This window comes from Chiloscyllium punctatum, chromosome 40 (assembly GCF_047496795.1).
Source record: "Chiloscyllium punctatum isolate Juve2018m chromosome 40, sChiPun1.3, whole genome shotgun sequence".
In the NCBI taxonomy this organism is placed as follows: Eukaryota; Metazoa; Chordata; class Chondrichthyes; order Orectolobiformes; family Hemiscylliidae; genus Chiloscyllium; species Chiloscyllium punctatum.
In genome coordinates, this window is record NC_092778.1 from 15,380,894 (window position 1) to 15,400,576 (window position 19,683).

Here is a 19,683-nt window from a genome sequence, read left to right on the forward strand (position 1 = left end):
TGGATGGATGTCGATCAAGCACCTGATTGGTGTCAAACTTTTAATATCGTTGGAGCTGCATTCGTCCCAGCAAATGAAGAATATTCCATCACACTGGTTTCTTTGAAAATGTGATATAATAAGTAGTTCATATTTCCAACTAAGAAAGCAGTCTCAGTGGATGAAGATCCTGTCTATTAGAATTTCAATTGTTACAACCAGACCAGACCTCTTAAAATGTTTTAAGAAGGTAACTTCGACCCTAACCTCTTTCTTATTTGAAAGGCAAATGTAAAGTGCTGTGATCCAGATGCAATTCCACTGGTCAAACTACTCATCATTAAGCAAAACAATTTAAACATCCTATAATTAAAATACAAAAAAAAGAAAAACTCAATAACTTAACTGTTTTAGAAAACTTGAGAATAATAGATACAGTAATTACTAATTAACTGTTCCAATATAGTAACATCCCCATGAACACATCACTTGGCAAAAAGGCAAATTCAGAAATCAGATTTTCTCACGTACAACACCTACAGGAAGGAAGAGAAACCCTAGCTTCTGGCTGTAACAGAGAGGGGGAAGACGTTTCTACTTTAGCAGCTTCTGCGGAATCCAAAAGCGAAAAAAAAAACTAGAAATCGTGGTCTGAGAGAACTGGCCACACCCACCCAGGCTGCTTCTATTGTTCCAACTTTTTAAAAAACTCAAGCCCTCACAAGCTATTTACATTACCACAGAATACTCAATACCTCTCGTTCAATCTCCTTCAAATTAAAACAAAATACACCTCTTAAAGCCACAGTATCGTCACAAAATCCACTACCACATGGTCACTTTGAGTCATAGAGATCTACAGCACGGAAGCAGACCTGTCAGTCCAACTCGTCCATGCTGACCAGGTATCCTAACCTAATCTAATCCCACTTGCCAGCACTTGGCCCATATCCTTCTAAACCCTTCCTATTCTTATACCCATCCGATGCCTTTTAAATGTTGTAATTGAATCAGCCTCCGCCACTTCCTCTGGCAGCTCATTGCATGCACATACTACCATCTGTGTGAAAAAGTTGCCCCTTGGGTCCCTTTTAAACTTTTCCCCTCTCATCTTAAACCTATGCCCTCTAGTTCTGGATTCCCCCACCCCAAGAAAAAGACCCTATCCATACCCCTCATGATTTTATAAACCTATATAAGATCACCCCTCAGCCTCCGACGCTAGAGGGAAAACAGCCCCAGCCTATTCAGCCTCTCCCTATAGCTCAAATCCTCCAACCCTGACAACATCTTGTAAATCTTTTTCTGAACCCTTTCAAGTTTCACAACAACCTTCCGATAGGAGGGAGATCAGAATTGCACACAATGTTCCATAAGTGGCCTAACCAATGTCTTGTAAAAAGGAACAAAATAATCCAAGTGCTGTGTATGAAAACTTCTTTTTAAAAAGAAATGTCCACGTCAGCTTCTCTGTTACACTCCTTTCTTATCCAACACACACTGGAATCAATTGAGTAAACATGTTACCTGTCACCATAGAGGTAATGCTGCTGCTCAATAAGCAGTCATTGAGATATGGAAGAGCTAACGTGCATATTTTCAACATTGTCAACATGTTACTTGGTGGCTCATTGTGCCTTCATCTGAATTTCTGCATTATGAAGAAAACTTTGACCCACATTTTCCCGATCATCTTAATTGAGGCCTCATGTTGCTTTGAGGAGCATCATTCAATTTAAAAGAAATACAAGAACCTTAAACAAAATCTTTGAAGCAATCCATTTCAAGAATTGAGGAATAGAAGGTAATACTATGAACATACTGGGAATGAGATTAAATAAGGACACAAAACAAGGCAGATTTTTGTTAAAAAATATTTATTAAATTGATAAAAATGAACACTTGACAATCATAAGGTAATTTAGGTTTCAAGAGTAGAATTTCTGCAACTTTTATTGCATTTTTCTTCTGCCTCAAAGCTAAAAGCTTCTTTCCTATAAAATGTGATAACGCACAGGGCAAATCAATAAGAAATCCTAGCAATCCTACATGACCTAAAGTAACCCTCATCAATCATTATTTTGCTAATCCAACAGACATATTTGTTTCCAAGTTTGATATCTAGCCCGGTTTTTCTGTTGGCTTTCACATCAATGTGAGGTTGAATGGCACAATGTATCAGGACACTATTCCTGTGCCTGGTGCGAATCCATTCATTGAAATATGACTAAGGATGTTCTCAGTTCCTTTCCCTACCACTTTTATATACATAAATCTCAAATGTCTAAATGCAGAGCATCTCAATAACAGCTCCGCTAGAGAAAAAGATCAGGCTTGTATTAGACACTGAGACCAATCAAACTTATGGTTCTCTACAGAGAACAGCAGATATGCTCAATGCTTTGAGTGGATGCTACCAGAATTGAGAGGTATGCCTGCAAAAGGCCTCTAAAAACATTACAAACAGCTTCAGCTCAATATATGACTCAAAACTGCCCTCACAATTGAAGAAACAAAAAAAAAGTAATTTGCAAATTGCGAGATATAAAGATCACAATCTAGCAATCTGCATTGTTCTCTCCCTCAGTTTCTTACCAATTAAATCCACTGCCAACTCTGTACTTACTTTCACTGAAAAAGTCGGAGCTGAAGGACATTAAAGGCTATGGCTGGAAACCGTACAAGTAGAAGCTATTCAAAGTAGCTTTTCTTCACAGTGTAGTGCTTCCTGACACCAAACTTTAAAACAGCGCACATATTTCAGTAACAAGTGTCACAATGTGCATAAAGGGGCTCGGGAGATGGGGAGAAAAAAAGATAAATTAAGTTTTCCAACTCCCAACCCCATCCAAGAATAATGTACATTCCAATCAGGGCATCAATAGAACTTGAGATTTTTCCAATGTGTTGTTCACCAATGACTCTGCTACTGACCGCTAAGAAATGCCAAGTGTCCTTTGGTACATCGGTTAGCATAATGTCCTTTCTCACCACACTGGAAAAAAAAACACAATTTATTTCAAGAACAGAAATCGGCAGTCTACAAAGTCAGTTATAGAATACAATAATAGCAGCACACAGAGGTCATCATTATTAGGTGTTAGATTCTGACAGAAGCACAATGAGAAAATTCATACTCCACTCTGTTTCTTGTAATTAATAAAGAAGCATTAACTAGGACAATACAGTTCATTTTGCCGTGATCCAAGGATCAATATGCGATCAAATGATTTTTCCTTTCATAAGATATACCAGATATAATGCTGAAATAGATTTTAAATGAAGTAAACACATTTGAATGTTGATAATAAGTGTACTAGCCTATATATAAAATAGGTGAAGTAAGAACCCATCACTACCAAATCATATGGGGTCAAAATATTCCAAACAATGGCAATTACAACGTCGATGTGACCAAATGCCCTCTGAAATGGTCTAGCAAGCCACTGAGTTGTATCAATCGCTATGAAATCTCAATGTAGAAATGAAGCTGAATGGATCAGCAGGTATCTATCTGGGTACTGGAAATGACCTTTAGGTTCAAGGCAGCAGCTCACCACTACTTTCTCAAGGGCAACTAGGGACAAGCAATAAATGGTGGCCTATCTCCTGCAAGTGAATAAAATAGCAGTGCCATGTGGTTAACTTCTGTTCCTATCTCTTGTTTGTTATATTCAATATACCAAACTTGTACTTCATAGATTATTTCCAAGTAAATTATCACTAATGACTTTTCAAACTTAATTGTCCTCAGTCTAGAATAAAGTACCAGAGTGAATGACACTCATAACTCAAGTCAAAGCAGCTGGCTTTAACACAACCCATCCATCATCTTAAACATTCACTCACTCCACAACAGGGAGTAAAATGTACTATGTACAAATGCATGCAGCAACTTGACGGATAAAGGCAGCAGATGAATGGGAACACCAACACCTGCAAGTTCTGCTCCAAGCCAGAATCCACCCTGATTTATACAGTTCCATCAATGTAATCGGATCAAAAACATGGAACTTATTGCCCAACAGCAATGTGGGCATACCTATACCAACTGGACTGAGGGCCAAACGTAACTGGATTTGTTTAGTTGGGAACATGGTCGCACAGACTAGCTGAATCGAAGGGTCTGTTTCCATGCTATATGACTCTGACCCAAAGAGGGGTCCGCATTATGTTCCAGAACAATTGACAATGGGTGATAAATGCTAGTCATTAAAAACGGAGGGTATGATCGCTTCATTAGGTGCATTCTCCTTAACATTGTCTCTACCAGAGTTTATTCATAGAAACAGGCGATTAAATCCAATAGTCCATATCGACTCTCTGAAGAACATCCCGCCCAGACCCACCCCCTACCCTGTAATCCTGCATTTCCCATGGCTAACCCGCCTAAACCAACACATACCTGGACACCACAGGCAATTTAGCATGGCCAATCCACCTAACCTACACATCTTTGGACTGTGGGAGGAAATCAGAGCACCCAGAGGAAACCCACACAGACACAGGGTGAAGATGCAAACAATTGCCCAAAGCTGGAATTGAACCCAAGTCCCTGACGCTGTGAGGAAGCAGTGTTAACCACTCAGCCACTGTGCCCCCACCTAAAAATAATCAATCAATCAACATTCTCCTCTCACAATGCTGGCTCTCCCTTGAATTTGCATTCTTTCAAAACATCTCGATGAGTGCAAGGTATGAAGCTTCGCTTTCAGCAATACACCCATGAGTAACTGAATTATCTTCACTTCTAAAATTATTTCTCAACGACAAAGAACCATCAAGTAGCTGGCATTCACCTTATAACACGTGACTTGCTCTAATGGTCTAGGGCCTCGATTCGACAATGTCTGAAATTGAGATTGTTGCACTGATCCACTTGATTGTGTGTTTGACTTCTGCTGCCCTACAATTATGTTGGTGCTAGGAATCTGTACCAGTGAGGATGACCGCTGAAGAAACGGAGTAAGACTCTGCTGTAAAGAGAGAAAAAAACATATTGGCACAGGATTGCCTAAACTATGCATCGTGAGCTGATATGTAACTTGGTAAAAATATTTTAAAATTACAATGCTAAATTAAAAAAAACATCAAACTACACAAACTTAATTCTCAGTCATACTGGTGTATCTCCAGATTATAGCTTGAACCCATGATATTTAAGACAAGAGTGCTATCATTAAAGTCAGGTTGAAATTTCTAACCTCCTCTTTAATGGTTTTTAAAATCATACTTTAGACAATTCAGTCATTCATGAATGTCTTCCTTCTCTGCGATTATTAGCAACACAAGGATTAAATGTTGCTACAGAAAGATCTGTAGGTGCTGGTAATACCACACAACCGTCCATTCTTCACCTCTGAGCTCTAACAGAATAGGCAGGCTACCTGAGCAATTGTCCAGGACCAGGCGATCTGGAATTAAGTCCCATCTGGTCCAGAAATCATAATAAGATGTTGTAATTACATCTCTGACCAGGTTGATAAGAAAATATCTATCTATTGTCCAGCTTTATTCTGTCTTTGCTCAACCCAATACTGTTTAAACTATTATTGTTTTAGCAGGAACAATAACTCATTCTGGCCAATGGTTAATTAAACCAGTATAATACTTACTGGCCCCTCTAAAATAGCCAAGTACAAAGATCCTTTGGTGTCTTTTGCTCTGTATGATTTAGTTCAACACCATATATCTAGATACTGTCCTGTTAAGATGCAGTGGTAACATAGTTGACCCCAAGGACATACTATAGACGGAGAGTGGGAGCCGAAAGAATTTTGGTGGAATTGGCATACAACTTTAATACCCAGGAAGGGAAAGTAAAGCAACGCAACATAATTCAATCGCCTGAATAAATACAATCACTCTGCAAAGGCTGAGGACAGATTCTCCCAGATTCATAAGATATCCCAGCAACTAATGAATGGAAGAGAGAGTAGCGTAGCAAATAAATAACCTTGTAAAGGAATGGACCATAGCTGAGGCTCACCTTTTGAAGTATCTGTTGCTGTTGCTGTAACGGTGGTTGGTCAACACCAGTACCCATTGGCAGCTCAAAACGAGGACTGATAGGGAGAAAATAAAAGCAGTGTCATTCTCAACAAATCCCTAGAGCCACCTGCATGGAAGGCAAGCAATGAAAAAAGCCAGCATTGAGATTCTGTGAAGTACTTTAATTAAGGTCAGTGCTTACTGACACCCAGGGCATATGCACTAGAGGGTGATGGGAGTCTGGAATGCACTGCCTGGGAGAATAGTTGAGGTAGGAAACTCTAACCTTTAAGTAGTGTTTGGATAAGCACTTGATATATCAGAACATTGGGCTGGACAGTGGGACTAGTTTAAATTTGTCACTGCAGACTCTTTATGTACTGTATGATTCTAGAAGTGAACTCTTTCAAATATATTTAAGTAAAAAATTATTAAGACCTAACAAATATTTAAAAATGAAAAGAACAGAATGAAAGAGTATATTGCTGAATAGGGAAAAAAAAAGAGTTAAACAAAGTAGAATTATCTTTAAAAGTCAACTTTCTGTTTTGCACGTTCGCAGTCTGAAAAAAATCAGAGGTGAGGATGTACAGTTGACATTCGCAATAGGATCACTAGTGTCAGCAGACATATCGGTAATTAAATCAAAGCATAAAATCCATATAAAAGGTTTATGGCTTCTTCCATTTCAGTTTAACATATGAAGGACATAGAGGTTCAATGGCACCTGCACTGACTGGTCAAATCAGCATCATTACCTCGTACCAATCTCTTGCTTTTGCCCCATTCCCTTGCACTTTGTTTAGATCCAAACAATCATCTAATAGCCTCTTGACTGTCTCAACTGAACCTACCTCCACCACAGTTTCAACGGTGGATTTCATATACTATCTACTCACTGAGTGAAAAAGATTTCCTTATCCCTTCTTGCTTCCTCTGAAAATCAGTTTATATCCATGTCCTGACAGAGTCTGCAAATAGAAAAGAAGCCACATGGCCCATTGAGTCTGTGTTGGTCAAAATCAACTACCTTTCTAATGCCATTTCCCAGTGCTTGCCCCATAGTCTTGTGTGCCTCGGATATATCTATGCACCCAGTCATTGATTCCTCCACCAATAAAAAAAGTTCCTTCTTGTCTACTCTCTCCCCTCAATTTTTGTACATCTTGATCATGTAGTTCTCTCAATCTCTTTTGCTTCAAGGAAGACAACCCCAACCCCCCAATCTCTCATCATAACTGAAAGTCTCCAGCCCAGGGAACATCCTGGTAAATCTCCTTACACCCTTCACAGCTATCATATCACTCCTATAAACATAGACTCTAGGACTGCACACAATATTCTAGCTATCATCTAACCAACATTTTATACAGTTCCAGCACAAGCTCCCGGCTCTTAAACTCTTGTGCCTCAGCTAATAAAAGTATCATATAATCACTTTATCTACCTGCCAGCTATCTGAAGGAACTGGTGAAACAAGCACACCAAGGTTCCTCTGACCCTTGATACTTCTCAGGATCCTACCATTTGTCATGTATTCCCTTACCTTCTTTGTCCTGGTCAAGTGCATCATCTCGCACTTACTGGATTAAATTCCATTTGCCACTCATCAGCCCATCAAGATCCTCCTGCAATATCTAAAGTAATCTTCCTCACAATCTATCACCCCACCAATTTTCATATCATTTTATAATTATGGGGACAGATAGTATCCTTTGCAAGCGGGATATGGAGTTCTGCATGGTGTGTTGCTTGCCTGGTGCCAGGGTGCAGGGCATCTCTGACCAGCTTGAAAGGATATTGGAGTGGGAGGGAGAAGATCCAGACGTTGTGGTCCATGGTGGCACTAACAACATAGACAAGGCTAGGAAGGAGGACATGTTTGGGGATTATCAAGCATTAGGAAGGAAATGGAAGAACAGGTCCTCGAGGGTCCTAATCTCTGGATTACTGCTGCAGCCACATGCTAATTGGCATAGGGATAAGAAAATTAGGGAAGTAAACAGGTGGCTAAGAGATTGGTGTGGAAAAGAGGGATTCTATTTCATGGGACATTAGCATCAGTTTTGGAACTTGGGGGGGGTGGAATCTACCGATGGGACGGTCTCCACCTGGACCTATCTGGAACCAGTGTTCTAGTGAAAAGGATAAATAGGGTGGTCACTAGGACTTTAAACTTGAGTGTGGGGGAAAGGAAAGGGAAGCGACAGAGTATGGAGTCAAGTAGAAAGATAAGCAGCAGGTTAACGTGTACAAGGTTTGAGTTCAACACAGACTAGGAATGAAGCAAAAAGGAAGGATAACTTAAGACGTATTATTAGAGATATTAGAAGTCACTAGGATAAGAAAATTAGCAATAAGGAGCTTCACTGAATGCTTGTAGTATTCGTAACAGAGTAGATGAATTAACAGCCCAAATCATCGTGAATAATTATGTTATGGTAGGCATCACAGAAACGTGGTTGCAGAGGGTTCAGGACAGTTAAACATCCAAGGATTTAAAACTTATCGAAAAGACAGGGAGGTGGGCAGAGGAGGCGGGGTTGCCTTGTTAGTAAAGAATGAAATTAAATCTATGGCACTGAATGACATAGGGTCAGATGATGTGGAGTCTGTGTGGGTGGAGTTGAGGAACCACAAAGGCAAAAAAACCATAATGGGAGTTATGTACAGACCTCCCAGCAGTGGTCAGGACCAGGGGCGTAAGATGTACTGGAAAATAGGTAGGGCAAGTCAGAAAGGCAAGGTCACGGTGATCACAGGGACTTCAATATATAAATACACTGGGTGAATAATGTTGCCGGTGGATCCAAAGAAAGGGAATTCATGGAATGCTTACAGGATAGCTTTTTGGAACAGCTTGTGATGGAGCCCACAATGGAGCAGGCTATTCTGGACATAGTGCTATGTAATGAACCAGACTTTATGAAAGATCTTAAAGTAAAGGAGGCAGCGATCATAATATGGTAGAATTCAGACTGCAGTTTGAAAGGGAGAAGGCAAAATTGGATGTAATGGTATTCCAGTTAAATAAAGGTAATTACAAGGGCATGAGAGAGGAACTGACGAAAATCGACTGGAAGCAGAGCCTCATGGGAAAGACATTAGAGCAATAATGGCAGGAATTTCTGGGTGCAATTGAGGACACAGTGCAAAGGTTCATCCCAAAGAAAAGAAAGATTCTCTAGGGGGGTGGATTAGACACGAGCTGAAAATGTGTTGCTGGAAAAGCGCAGCAGGTCAGGCAGCATCCAAGGAGCAGGAGAATCGACGTTTCGGGCATGAGCCCTTCTTCAGGAATGAGAAAAATGTGTCCAGCAGGCTAAGATAAAAGGTAGGGAGGAGGGACTTGGGGAGGGGCGTTGGAAATGCAATAGGTGGAAGGAGGTCAAGGTGAGGGTGGTAGTCCGGAGTGGGGGTGGGGGCGGAGAGGTCAGGAAGAAGATTGCAGTTTAGGAAGGTGGTGCTGAGTTCAAGGGTTGGGACTGAGACAAGGTGGGGGATGGGGAAATGAGGAAACTGGAGAAATCTGAGTTCATCCCTTGTGGTTGGAGGGTTCCTAGGCGGAAGATGAGGCGTTCTTCCTCCAACCGTCGTGTTGCTATGGTCTGGCGATGGAGGAGTCCAAGGACCTGCATGTCCTTGGTGGAGTGGGAGGGGGAGTTGAAGTGTTGAGCCACAGGGTGATTGGGTTGGTTGGTCCAGGTGTCCCAGAGGTGTTCTCTGAAACATTCCACAAGTAAGCGGCCTGTCTCCCCAATATAGAGGAGGCCACATCGGGTGCAAAGGATGCAATAAATGATGTGTGTGGAGGTGCAGGTGAATTTGTGGCGGATATGGAAGGATCCCTTGGGGCCTTGGAGGGAAGTAAGGGGGGGGGGAGGTTAGACAGCCATGACTGACAAAGGAAGTCAGGAAATGTATCAAAAAAAAGAGACAGCTTATAAAGTGGCCAAGAGCACTCGGAAATTAGAAGATTGGGAAGACTACAAAGACAAACAGAGGATAACAAAGAGAGAAATAAGGAAGGAGGGGATCAAACATGAAGGTAGGTGAGCCAATAATATTAGAAATGACAGTAAAAGCTTCTTTCAATACATAAGAAACAAACGAGAAGCGAAAGTAGACATTGGGCTCCTCCACATTGATGCAGGAAGGCTCGTGCTGGGAGATAAGGAAATAGCTGATGAACTTAATAAGTACTTTGCACAGCCTTCACAATGGAAGACATGAGTAATATCCCAACAAATAAGGAGAGTTGGGGGCAGAGTTGAACATGGTAGCCATTACAAAGGAGAAAGTGCTAGAAAAGCTAAAAGGTCTAAAAATTGATAAATCTCCGACATTCTAGAATTCTGAGGGAAGTGCCTGAGGAAATAGCGGAGGCATTAGTTGTGATCTTTCCAAAGTCACTGAAACCAGGGAAAGTCCCAGATGATTAGAAAATCTCTGTTGTGACCCTCTTGTTCAAGAAAGGATCAAGACAAAAGATGGAAAATGATAGGCCGAACAACCTAACCTCAGTTGTTGGTAAAATTCTAGCATCCATCGTTAAGGATGTGATTTCTAAATTCTTGGAAGTGCAGGGTTAGATTAGAACAGGTCAGCATGGATTTATTAAGGGGAAGTCATGCCTGACAAATCTGTTAGAATTCTTTGAAGAGGTAACAAGTAGGTTAGACCTGGGAAAGCCAGTGGATGTTATCTATCTAGACTTCCAAAAGGCCTTTGATAAGGTGCCTCACGGGAGGTTGCTGAGTAAGGTGAGGGCTCATAGTGTTCGAGGTGAGTTACTGGCATGGATTGAGGGTGGCCATCTGACAGAAGGTAGAGAGTTGGGATAAAAGGTTCTTTTTCGGAATGGCAGTTAGTACAAGTGGTGTTCTGCAGGGTTGTGTGTTGGGGCTGCAGCTGTTCACTTGATATATCAATAATCTGGATGAAGGGACTGGAGGCATTCTGGCGAAGTTTGATGATTACATGAAGTTAGGTGGACAGACAGGTAGTTCTGAGGTGGTGGGGAGGCTGCAGAAAGATTTAGACAGTTTAGGGGAGTGGTCCAGGATATGGCTGATGAAATTCAACTTGAGCAAATGGGAGGTCTTGCACTTTGGAAAAAAGAATACAGGCATGGATTATTTTCTAAACAGTGAGAAAAATTCATAAGCCAAAGTATAAAGGGACCTGGGAGTGCTAGTCCAGGATTCTCTAAAGGTTAACTTGCAGGTTGAGTCAGTGATTAAGAAAGCGAATATAATGTTGTCATTTATCTCAACAGGGTTGGAATATAAAAGCAGCAACGTGCTTCTGAGACTTTATAAAGCTCCAGTTAGGCCCCATTTAGAATACTGTGTCCAAACTTGGACCCCACACCTCAGGAAGGATGTACTGGTACTGGAGCGTGTCCAGCGGAGATTCACACGGATGATCATTGGAATGGTAAACCTAACATATGATGAACAGTTGAGGATCCTGGGATTGTATTCATTAGAGTTTAGAAGGTTGAGGTGAGATCTAATAGAAACTTACAAGATAATGCATGGCTTAGAAAGGATGGAAGCTGGGAAGTTGTTTCCATTGGGCAGAGAGACTAGGACCCATGGGCACAGCCTTAGAATTAGAGAACGGAAAGGAGGAGACAATTCTTCAGCCAGAGAGTGGTGGGCCTGTGGAATTCATTACCAAGGAACACAGTGGAGGCCGGGTCTTTAAATATCTTCAAGGCAGAGATTGATAATTTCTTGAAATCGCAAGGAATTAAGGGCCACAGGAAAGAGTGCGGGTAAGAGGAGTTCATATGCCCATTAGCCATGATTAAATGGCAGAGTGGACTTCATGGGCCAAATGGCCTTATTTTCACTCTTATGTCTTATGCTCTTATGGTCATTTGCAAACTTACTGATCAATCCTCTTACATCCAAGACTAAACCATTTATAAAGTTGTCATAGTCCCCCAAGAACCATAGGGTTAATCTCTTCTCAGAGTCAACTGGGGACTAGTTTAACCAGACTCTTGTTTTCGCTCCTTTTACAAGTAGAACAGTTTCACCTGAACTACTTTACCGAGCCCACTCATTGAAGCAAAATACATGACTCACAGAACTCTGACTTCATAGCACACCATTAACAATGAAAGCCCTGCTTAAGCATCCTATTCAGGCACCAATTGATCTGGAGTGTAAACACTGCCTGCAATTAATTAAAAATACATAGAAGCTACTCAACCCTGAAGTGCACTCTGTTAATCATTTTAGATCATGGTAATTTGTGCCTCAAGTCCATTTCCCTTCCTCATATCTTTATTATCCTTACATAGCAAAAGTCCAGTGCTGTCTCTCTCGAATTTCAAATGGCTCCCAATACACTCAGTATTTTGGTGCATATGATTTCCAATGCCTTTCACGTGGACAAAGTTCTGCCTAATTTCAGTCTGTTGTGGCTCAGCTTAAATTTGAAGAGTATGCCTTGTTCTGTATCTCTTCTGATGAAATAACCGTTCTGTTTCCATCCACTGAAACTAATTACCATTTCAAGATTTTCTTCAGATTACTTCTCAACCTTAGAGAAAGTATTGCTCAATAAAATTATATAGGTTTTACAAATTGATTTGGCAACCTTAAAAGGCATCTATAATGTTAAGAACGGCCACAACATGCAATCAATACTGTGCGTGTAGGTGGCACAGAAAGTTATATACCCATTGTGTAATACTGCATGACAACTCTAACATTGGCTGAACACACACCTAATGAAGAACATGTACATGATTTCTGGTATCATTATTGTATGGAAGCAAGGTAGACATCATACTTGATCCAAGAGAATGGCAGAACTAATGGCCTGCTCTCATTCCAGTGTCCCTATCTCACTGTGTACTTACTGCATAAATTTACAGCTGGGGCCTTCGGGACAGAATCCTACCAGATAGTTAACACAGATGACTCGCCGTGTGTGTCGGTGCCTGCACAGGGGACCTATAACAAAACAAGATTCAAGGTCAGCAATCGACTAAAGTTGTAATTCAGCAAATAACAATCACATACCCACGGCACCACACGATTCAATGGAGTTAATCACAAAGGGTCTGACTGATCTTAGCTGTACACAACTCCACCTGCTTTAAAGAATTATTACAAAACTTTAAAACTTCTGTTCTAAAACAACTCATGTTGGTGAGGCACACTTACAAAATTTCTCTCATTTGGACAACGCACAAGTTACAAAAGCAAAATAAAGATGCACTCACCCAACACTGACAGAAATCTCAACTTTAAAACTTCACTCAGTGCAGTTTTGGAAGGCCAATCTTGGGCACAGTGGGAGTTGTGCCACTATAATTGCCCCTTGATTAAGGAGGCAGAAGGTAGGTTTTTTTTTTAAAAGTCACGATATTTTGGATCACCATTGAGTACCTCCTAGTGAGTATTCCTGCATCAACAGCAGGTTCAACCCAGACCAAGTGCCCAATGGGCCACAATTCATTCCCAGATTGGGATCGTACAAAGTGACCTGCAGCCAGGTCTCTGCCAATATCCCGCAAGAAAGTCGTATGTGAGAGAAAACCAAAGGCATCTAATTCATCCATTTTTCCACAGCTCACTGCTTACCATGTTTACAAAATCCTCGGTCATACCAGGGGCAGTCTTTGATTTTGGACTCAGGGTCAATGTGTAGAAATGGACATTCCTTATTACTACATTCTCCTACAGAAACAAAAGGAAGAAATGAAACACAGACCACAAGGAGAAAGCAGCAACCAAAATACCTACAGGTTCTTTTCTCCCCCTCAATATGCAGGCTTTACTTGGATCCTTTTGTCTTGATGCCATACCAAAATCCACTACCTTCAAATAATTCAGGAACCAATCCATTTCCTTTCTGAATACTTCATCTGAACTAAGTGACCTCAGGCTGGTGACAGTTTATTCCCAAACTTAACTCAAGGGTATAAAGAAATTAGATTTTAAACCATATCCAGCTCAGTTTCAATGAGATGAACCATTTCAGGGGACAGATGATGTCAAAAGCATAAGAACAGCTTCACTATTTGCGACATGCCCAAACAGTAAACTCCTTCCTGATGAGGAAGCAGATAGGCTCAAATTAAAAAGCCTACAAAATCAAAATGCATGTGCTACAAACTCTCAGTATCTTCTAACTCAGAAAGGTCAGCTGAAACTTCAAGCAACAAGAGTTCCCACCAACTCTTCACCAACCTTGGTACATTTCCTGCTCCCAATAAAATCCACAATACTGCCTGAAAAGATACAAAGTAGCTAATGATATTCTTAAACCTTAAATACTATAGAAAACAATATAGAATCACAATGTTACAGCTCTTTGTAGGAAAACTGTGGTGCACTGTTAAAGTCCTATCTCAGTAGAGTGATAGAGATGTACAGCACGGAAACAGACCCTTTGGTCCAACTTGTCCATGCTGACCAGAAATCCTAAATTAATCTAGTCCCATTTGCCAGCATTTGGCCTATATCGCTCCAAATGCTTTCTATTCACATACCCATCCAGATGTCTTTTAGATGTCATAGTTGTACCCACCTTCACCATTTCCTCTGGTAGCTCGTTCCATACACTCACCACCCTCTGCATGAAAAGGTTGCCCCTTAGGTCCCTTTTAAATCTTTTCCCTCTCACTTAAATCTCTGCCTTCTAGTTTGGGACTCCCCTACCCTGAGCAAAAAATCTTGGCTATTTATTTATTAGTGCCCCTCATGATTTTATAAGGTCACCCCTCAGCACCAATGCTCCAGGAAAAGTAGCCACAGCCTATTCAACCTCTCCCTACAGCTCAAATCCTCCAACCCTGGCAATATCTTTGTAAATCTTTTCTGCACCCTTTCAAGATTAACAACATCAGTATACTTTGAACCTTGGTGGGAGGTGAATGTAGTGGTAGAATTAAAGTGATTGTGAGTTAGCAGAGAGGAAATGGTGCCTCTTCCCCCTGTACTCTGCAAGGGGAAGAGTAGGTTAACCACTCTGCTATAACTGGGGATACAAAGCCTGGTCCTTCCCACCCCCAGTTGTGATCAGTCACCTGGGTTGGTGTGGAAACTACAAACAGGGAGCACTCACCAAATTTGGAATAGAAATAGCACTCAGGCATCTTGGTCATGTCATACTCATGTAAGAATTCACACTGATCTCCTTTCTTGCAGAGGCCCCTCAGCCAGTGTTTGCACACCACTGTCTTCTCACCGCTGATGTGACGAAAAGGGCACATCCCACCTACACAACAAAAGCAGATTCAATCACCAGATCAGTTCCTCCTCACCAGGGCCCTTCACAGCTTTCTGATGAGGAAAAGACGCAGTGTGGATAGACAGGGATTTTGCAGAAGTAGACTTCTGGTGCACAGGAAAAATCGGTTTACGTTTCACTTAAAGAGCAGCAACTTTCACATGTTAAAAAATATGATACCCGCTCGATACAAAGAAAGAAATTCTCTCTCTCCGTGTGGGCACATAGCCAACTCCAGTAGTGCAATAAGCTAGGAGAGAAAGCCATTCTTAATTGGAAAGACAAATTTGAATTGAATTAGCGTGTGACTTTCTTTCAGTCCCTGGTGAAATACCCTGGGACCTCCACACTCCTGAAACCACAGAGATAAAGAAAGCTCTAAACTGGAATTGACAAGCGTAGGTCAATGGTCCTGACTCACGAACTCTCAGTGGTAACAGATTTATTCAATTATCATGAAAAAGAATAGTCTGAGAAAGTGTGCCACACATTGTTCACTTCTGGGCACCTTATTAAAGCCTTGATGCGAGTTTTTTTTTAAATTACTTACAGTGTGGAAACAGGCCCTTCGGCCCAACAAGTCCACACCGCCCCGCCAAAGCGCAACCCACCCATACATTTACCCCTTACCTAACACTATGGGCAATTTAGCATGGCTAATTTACCTGACCTGCACATCTTTGGACTGTGGGAGGAAACCGGAGCACCCAGAGGAAACCCACGCAGACACGGGGAGTACGTGCAAACTCCACACAGTCAGTCGCCTGAGGCAGGAATTGAACCCAGGTCTCTGGCGTGGTGAGGCAGCAGTGCTAACCACTGTGCCACCGTGCCACCCGGAGTTCAGAGGAGATTTACTGGAATAATACAAGGAATGGGGGATTTTAGATGAGGAAGAACGAGAGAGATTGTGATTATTCTCGCTGGAGCAGAGAAGATGAAGAGGTAACCTTAATGAAGTGAACAAAATTATGGACAGTTTTGACAGGGTCGAAAAGAATATTCTGCTTCCACCAGGTGGAATGTCAGTAACTAGGGATCACAATTTCCAGATTGTCAACGAGAGAGCTAGGTATGGGATACGGAGAAACTTCAGAGTGGTTAATATTTGGAATGCCCTGCCTGGGAGAGTGGTGGAGGCGGATTTCATAGGAGGTTTCAAAGAGTGTGGAATATATATTTGAAAGTGATCAATTCAGAGGGCAACGGAAATAGAGCTGAAGAATGGGACTAGCTGGCTTGCTCTCTCAGGAACCAGTACAGACACAATGGGTTCAATGGCTTCCCCCTGTACTGTAAAATTCTATGATTCTACTACATTTTCTTCCCTTCCTCACCTCATCCCACTGGCTCTCCTTGTCCAAAAAAACCATTATGCAACAGAAAAGACTGACTTCTGAGCTGTTCTCAGACTTCTGGCCATGTACTACTTAGCCAGGCACCAGCACATAAGCGTTATCAGAGGAACTGACTTCATGGAAAGGCAACTTGCTTATTACTTCCTCTGTCATTGTCAGGAGGCACAAACATAGGGGAGATGTTGGGAAGGAGACTTCAGGAACTCTCTTCCCAACAAGAATACTTCATGCATGATTCAAAATAATGTCAAAAAGCAAAAGTAGCATCTGAATGCATCGGTGGTAAGAGCTCTACTTAATAAACAGATAAGAACATCACTATAATGAGCAAACACAGGAAAAACAACAGCATATTGACACGAGAAATAGCTCACCCTTTCCACATGATGCTCTCAGAAAGAATTCACAGACCGCTGCCCCAGATTCTGCAAGAAAAAAATAAACACGTTAAAAGACCACTCATTTCAAAAAATTGCATTTACAGTTATGTAGATTGAGGCCCTCATTTGAATTTTACGACACATTTCACTGGAACAGGAGACGACCATTCGGTCCCTTGTGTCAATCAACAAAACCAGGGCTGATGTGTGACCCAAGTGCACAAAACCACCTCTAGTCCATCTTGCTCAATAACTTTGATCAATAAAAATCTACCAAATCTGAATTTAAAAATGATCTGGTATCAACTGCCATTTACAAAAGTGATTCAAACATCACTGCGTGTAGATGTGTTTCCTTAACTTCATTCAAAAAAGTCCTGACAAACACTTAAGCCATATCCTAGGCCGCACAGCAAGCAAATGTAGCTTCTCTGTTGCCTGATAGTTATTCCCCCACTCTTGTATGAACACAAGGGTTCTGAATGAATTGTGTTTCGGCAATCTCAAACTGTTCCCAAGATAGCACTAGTACAAAACACAAACTACTCACAACATGGACAGTTCCCCCTCTCCAAAAAACAAATAGTTTGGACACCTAGTGTCCAGTGATTAAACAGGTGAGAGAATGATCATGAGAGTTTAGAACTGCTATTAATATTGGTGTAGCAAATACTGCATTTACGTACATTTTAATAAAACCACCGCACTATTTACATCAATGTTAACAACATTTCAACAGCTGGTACACCAAATGTACAGTATGGAAATGATATACATCAAGAACACAGTCCACACTTCTGCTGGCCTAGGTGGCAGCATTCAAAAGTATCCAAAGTGACACCAGTTCAAAATATATTTATGTAGACAGGTCGCTGAGTAAAGCATGTTTGTCTAATTATTCTATTCATCCAGCTAATACAAAATTCTGCCACTCCTTCAGAAGCAATAGCATAAATCATTGCTAAGATTTCTGGAGAGAAAGATGTGGGGTGACAGGTGCATCTGCCAATGGTACCCAAGAGATATCTTCTTTCCACTGATGCCAACTTGGCATGAGTTATCCAGAAGCAGTAATTCACAGAGCCCTGGCATTGTTAATATTAGATTAGATTACTTACAGTGTGGAAACAGGCCTTTCGGCCCAACAAGTCCACACCGACCCGCCGAAGCGCACCCACCCATACCCATTCCCCTACATTTACCCCTGCATCTAACACTATGGGCAATTTAGCGTGGCCAATTCACCCAACCTGCACATTTTTGGACTGTGGGAGGAAACCACACATCTGATCACATCTGTTCTTAAAGGAGGGCAGGGAGGAAAAGTTGCTAAAAGCAATCATTGTAAATGCGAGAGGGGGGGGGGGGGGGGTGAGGGTGAGAGAGATAGATGGTGGGGAAGATAGAGGCAGAGGTTGGTGGGGGGGGAGTAAAGAGACAAAGAGAGACAGAGACTGGGGAGCTGCAAGAGAGAGAGAGAGAGAGACAGACAGGGTGACAGGGATGGGGGGGAGGGGTGGGGGCGCACGGGGAAGGGGGAGTCGGGTGTATGGGGGAGGAGTGTATAGGGTGGGTGTATGGGGGGAGAGGGGAGAGGGAGTGGGGCAATAAGGAGAGAAAGGGGGGATTGGGGGTGGGGGAGAGATGGATTGGGGCAGGTGATGTGAGGACTGGGAATGGGGGACGAGGAAGGAGGGAGGGGGGACGAGGAGGAGGGAGGGGGGGTGAGGAAGGAGGGAGGGGGGGTGAGGAAGGAGGGGGGGGTGAGGGGGAGGGGGGGGGGTGAGGGGGGGTGAGGGGGAGGGGGGGGTGAGGGGGAGGGGGGGGGGGTGAGGGGGAGGGAGGGGGGGGTGAGGGGGAGGGGGGGAGGGGGGGGAGGGGGGGGAGGGGGGGGGGAGGGGGGGGAGGGGGGGAGGGGGGGGGTGAGAGGGGGGTGAGGGGGAGGGGAGGGTGAGGGGGGGGTGAGGGGGAGGGGAGGGTGAGGAGGGGGGGTGAGGGGAGGGGGGGGAGAGGGGGAGGGGGGGAGGGGGGGGTGAGGGGGAGGGGGGGGTGAGAGGGGGTGAGGGGGAGGGGAGGGTGAGGGGGGAGGGGGGGGTGAGAGGGGGTGAGGGGGGAGGGGAGGGTGAGGAGGGGGGAGGGTGAGGAGGGGGGGGTGAGGGGGGGGGGGTGAGGGGGAGGGTGAGGGGTGTGGGGAGAGTCTGTGTGTGTGTGTGTGGACTGTTGAGAGATCCCGCTCTCCCCCCCCGCACTCACTGTCCATTCCGGGGGAACGGGAGCGGCCTGGGCCCCCCAGCTGCTGCTCCCACCGCGATCTCCAGCTCGAACCTGATGTGCTCCACATTGGAAATGAGCTCCTGCATCCTGCCGCCTGAGAGAGCCCGAGGCTTCACTACAACAACCCGAACAACACCGGGATCCGGGGGGGGAGAGAACGGGCCAGGCCCCGGGCACCGGGATCCGGGATGTGGGGAGGAGAGAACGGGCCAGGCCCCGGGCACCGGGATCCGGGATGTGGGGGGGAGAGAACGGACCAGGCCCCGGGCACCGGGATCCGGGATCCGGGATGTGGGGAGAGAGAACGGGCCAGGCCCCGGGCACCGGGGATCCGGGATGTGGGGGGGAGAGAACGGGCCAGGCCCCGGGCACCGGGATCCGGGATGTGGGGGGAGAGAACGGACCAGGCCCCGGGATCCGCTCCGCCTCTGCTCCAAACGACG

The 19,683-nt window shown here is 43.5% G+C and overlaps 1 protein-coding gene across 1 annotated transcript; it reads right to left on the bottom strand.

Annotated features, from left to right (window-relative positions):
• Nucleotides 1–1,839: 1,839 nt before the first annotated feature.
• Nucleotides 1,840–19,683, bottom strand: cpsf4 (cleavage and polyadenylation specific factor 4). The gene is given in 9 exon segments (XM_072559358.1): nt 1,840–2,974; nt 4,779–4,955; nt 5,969–6,044; nt 12,851–12,944; nt 13,578–13,673; nt 15,064–15,216; nt 16,961–17,011; nt 19,220–19,232; nt 19,234–19,683. Coding segments are annotated over 9 exon segments (822 nt in total). The 5' UTR covers nt 19,327–19,683; the 3' UTR covers nt 1,840–2,905.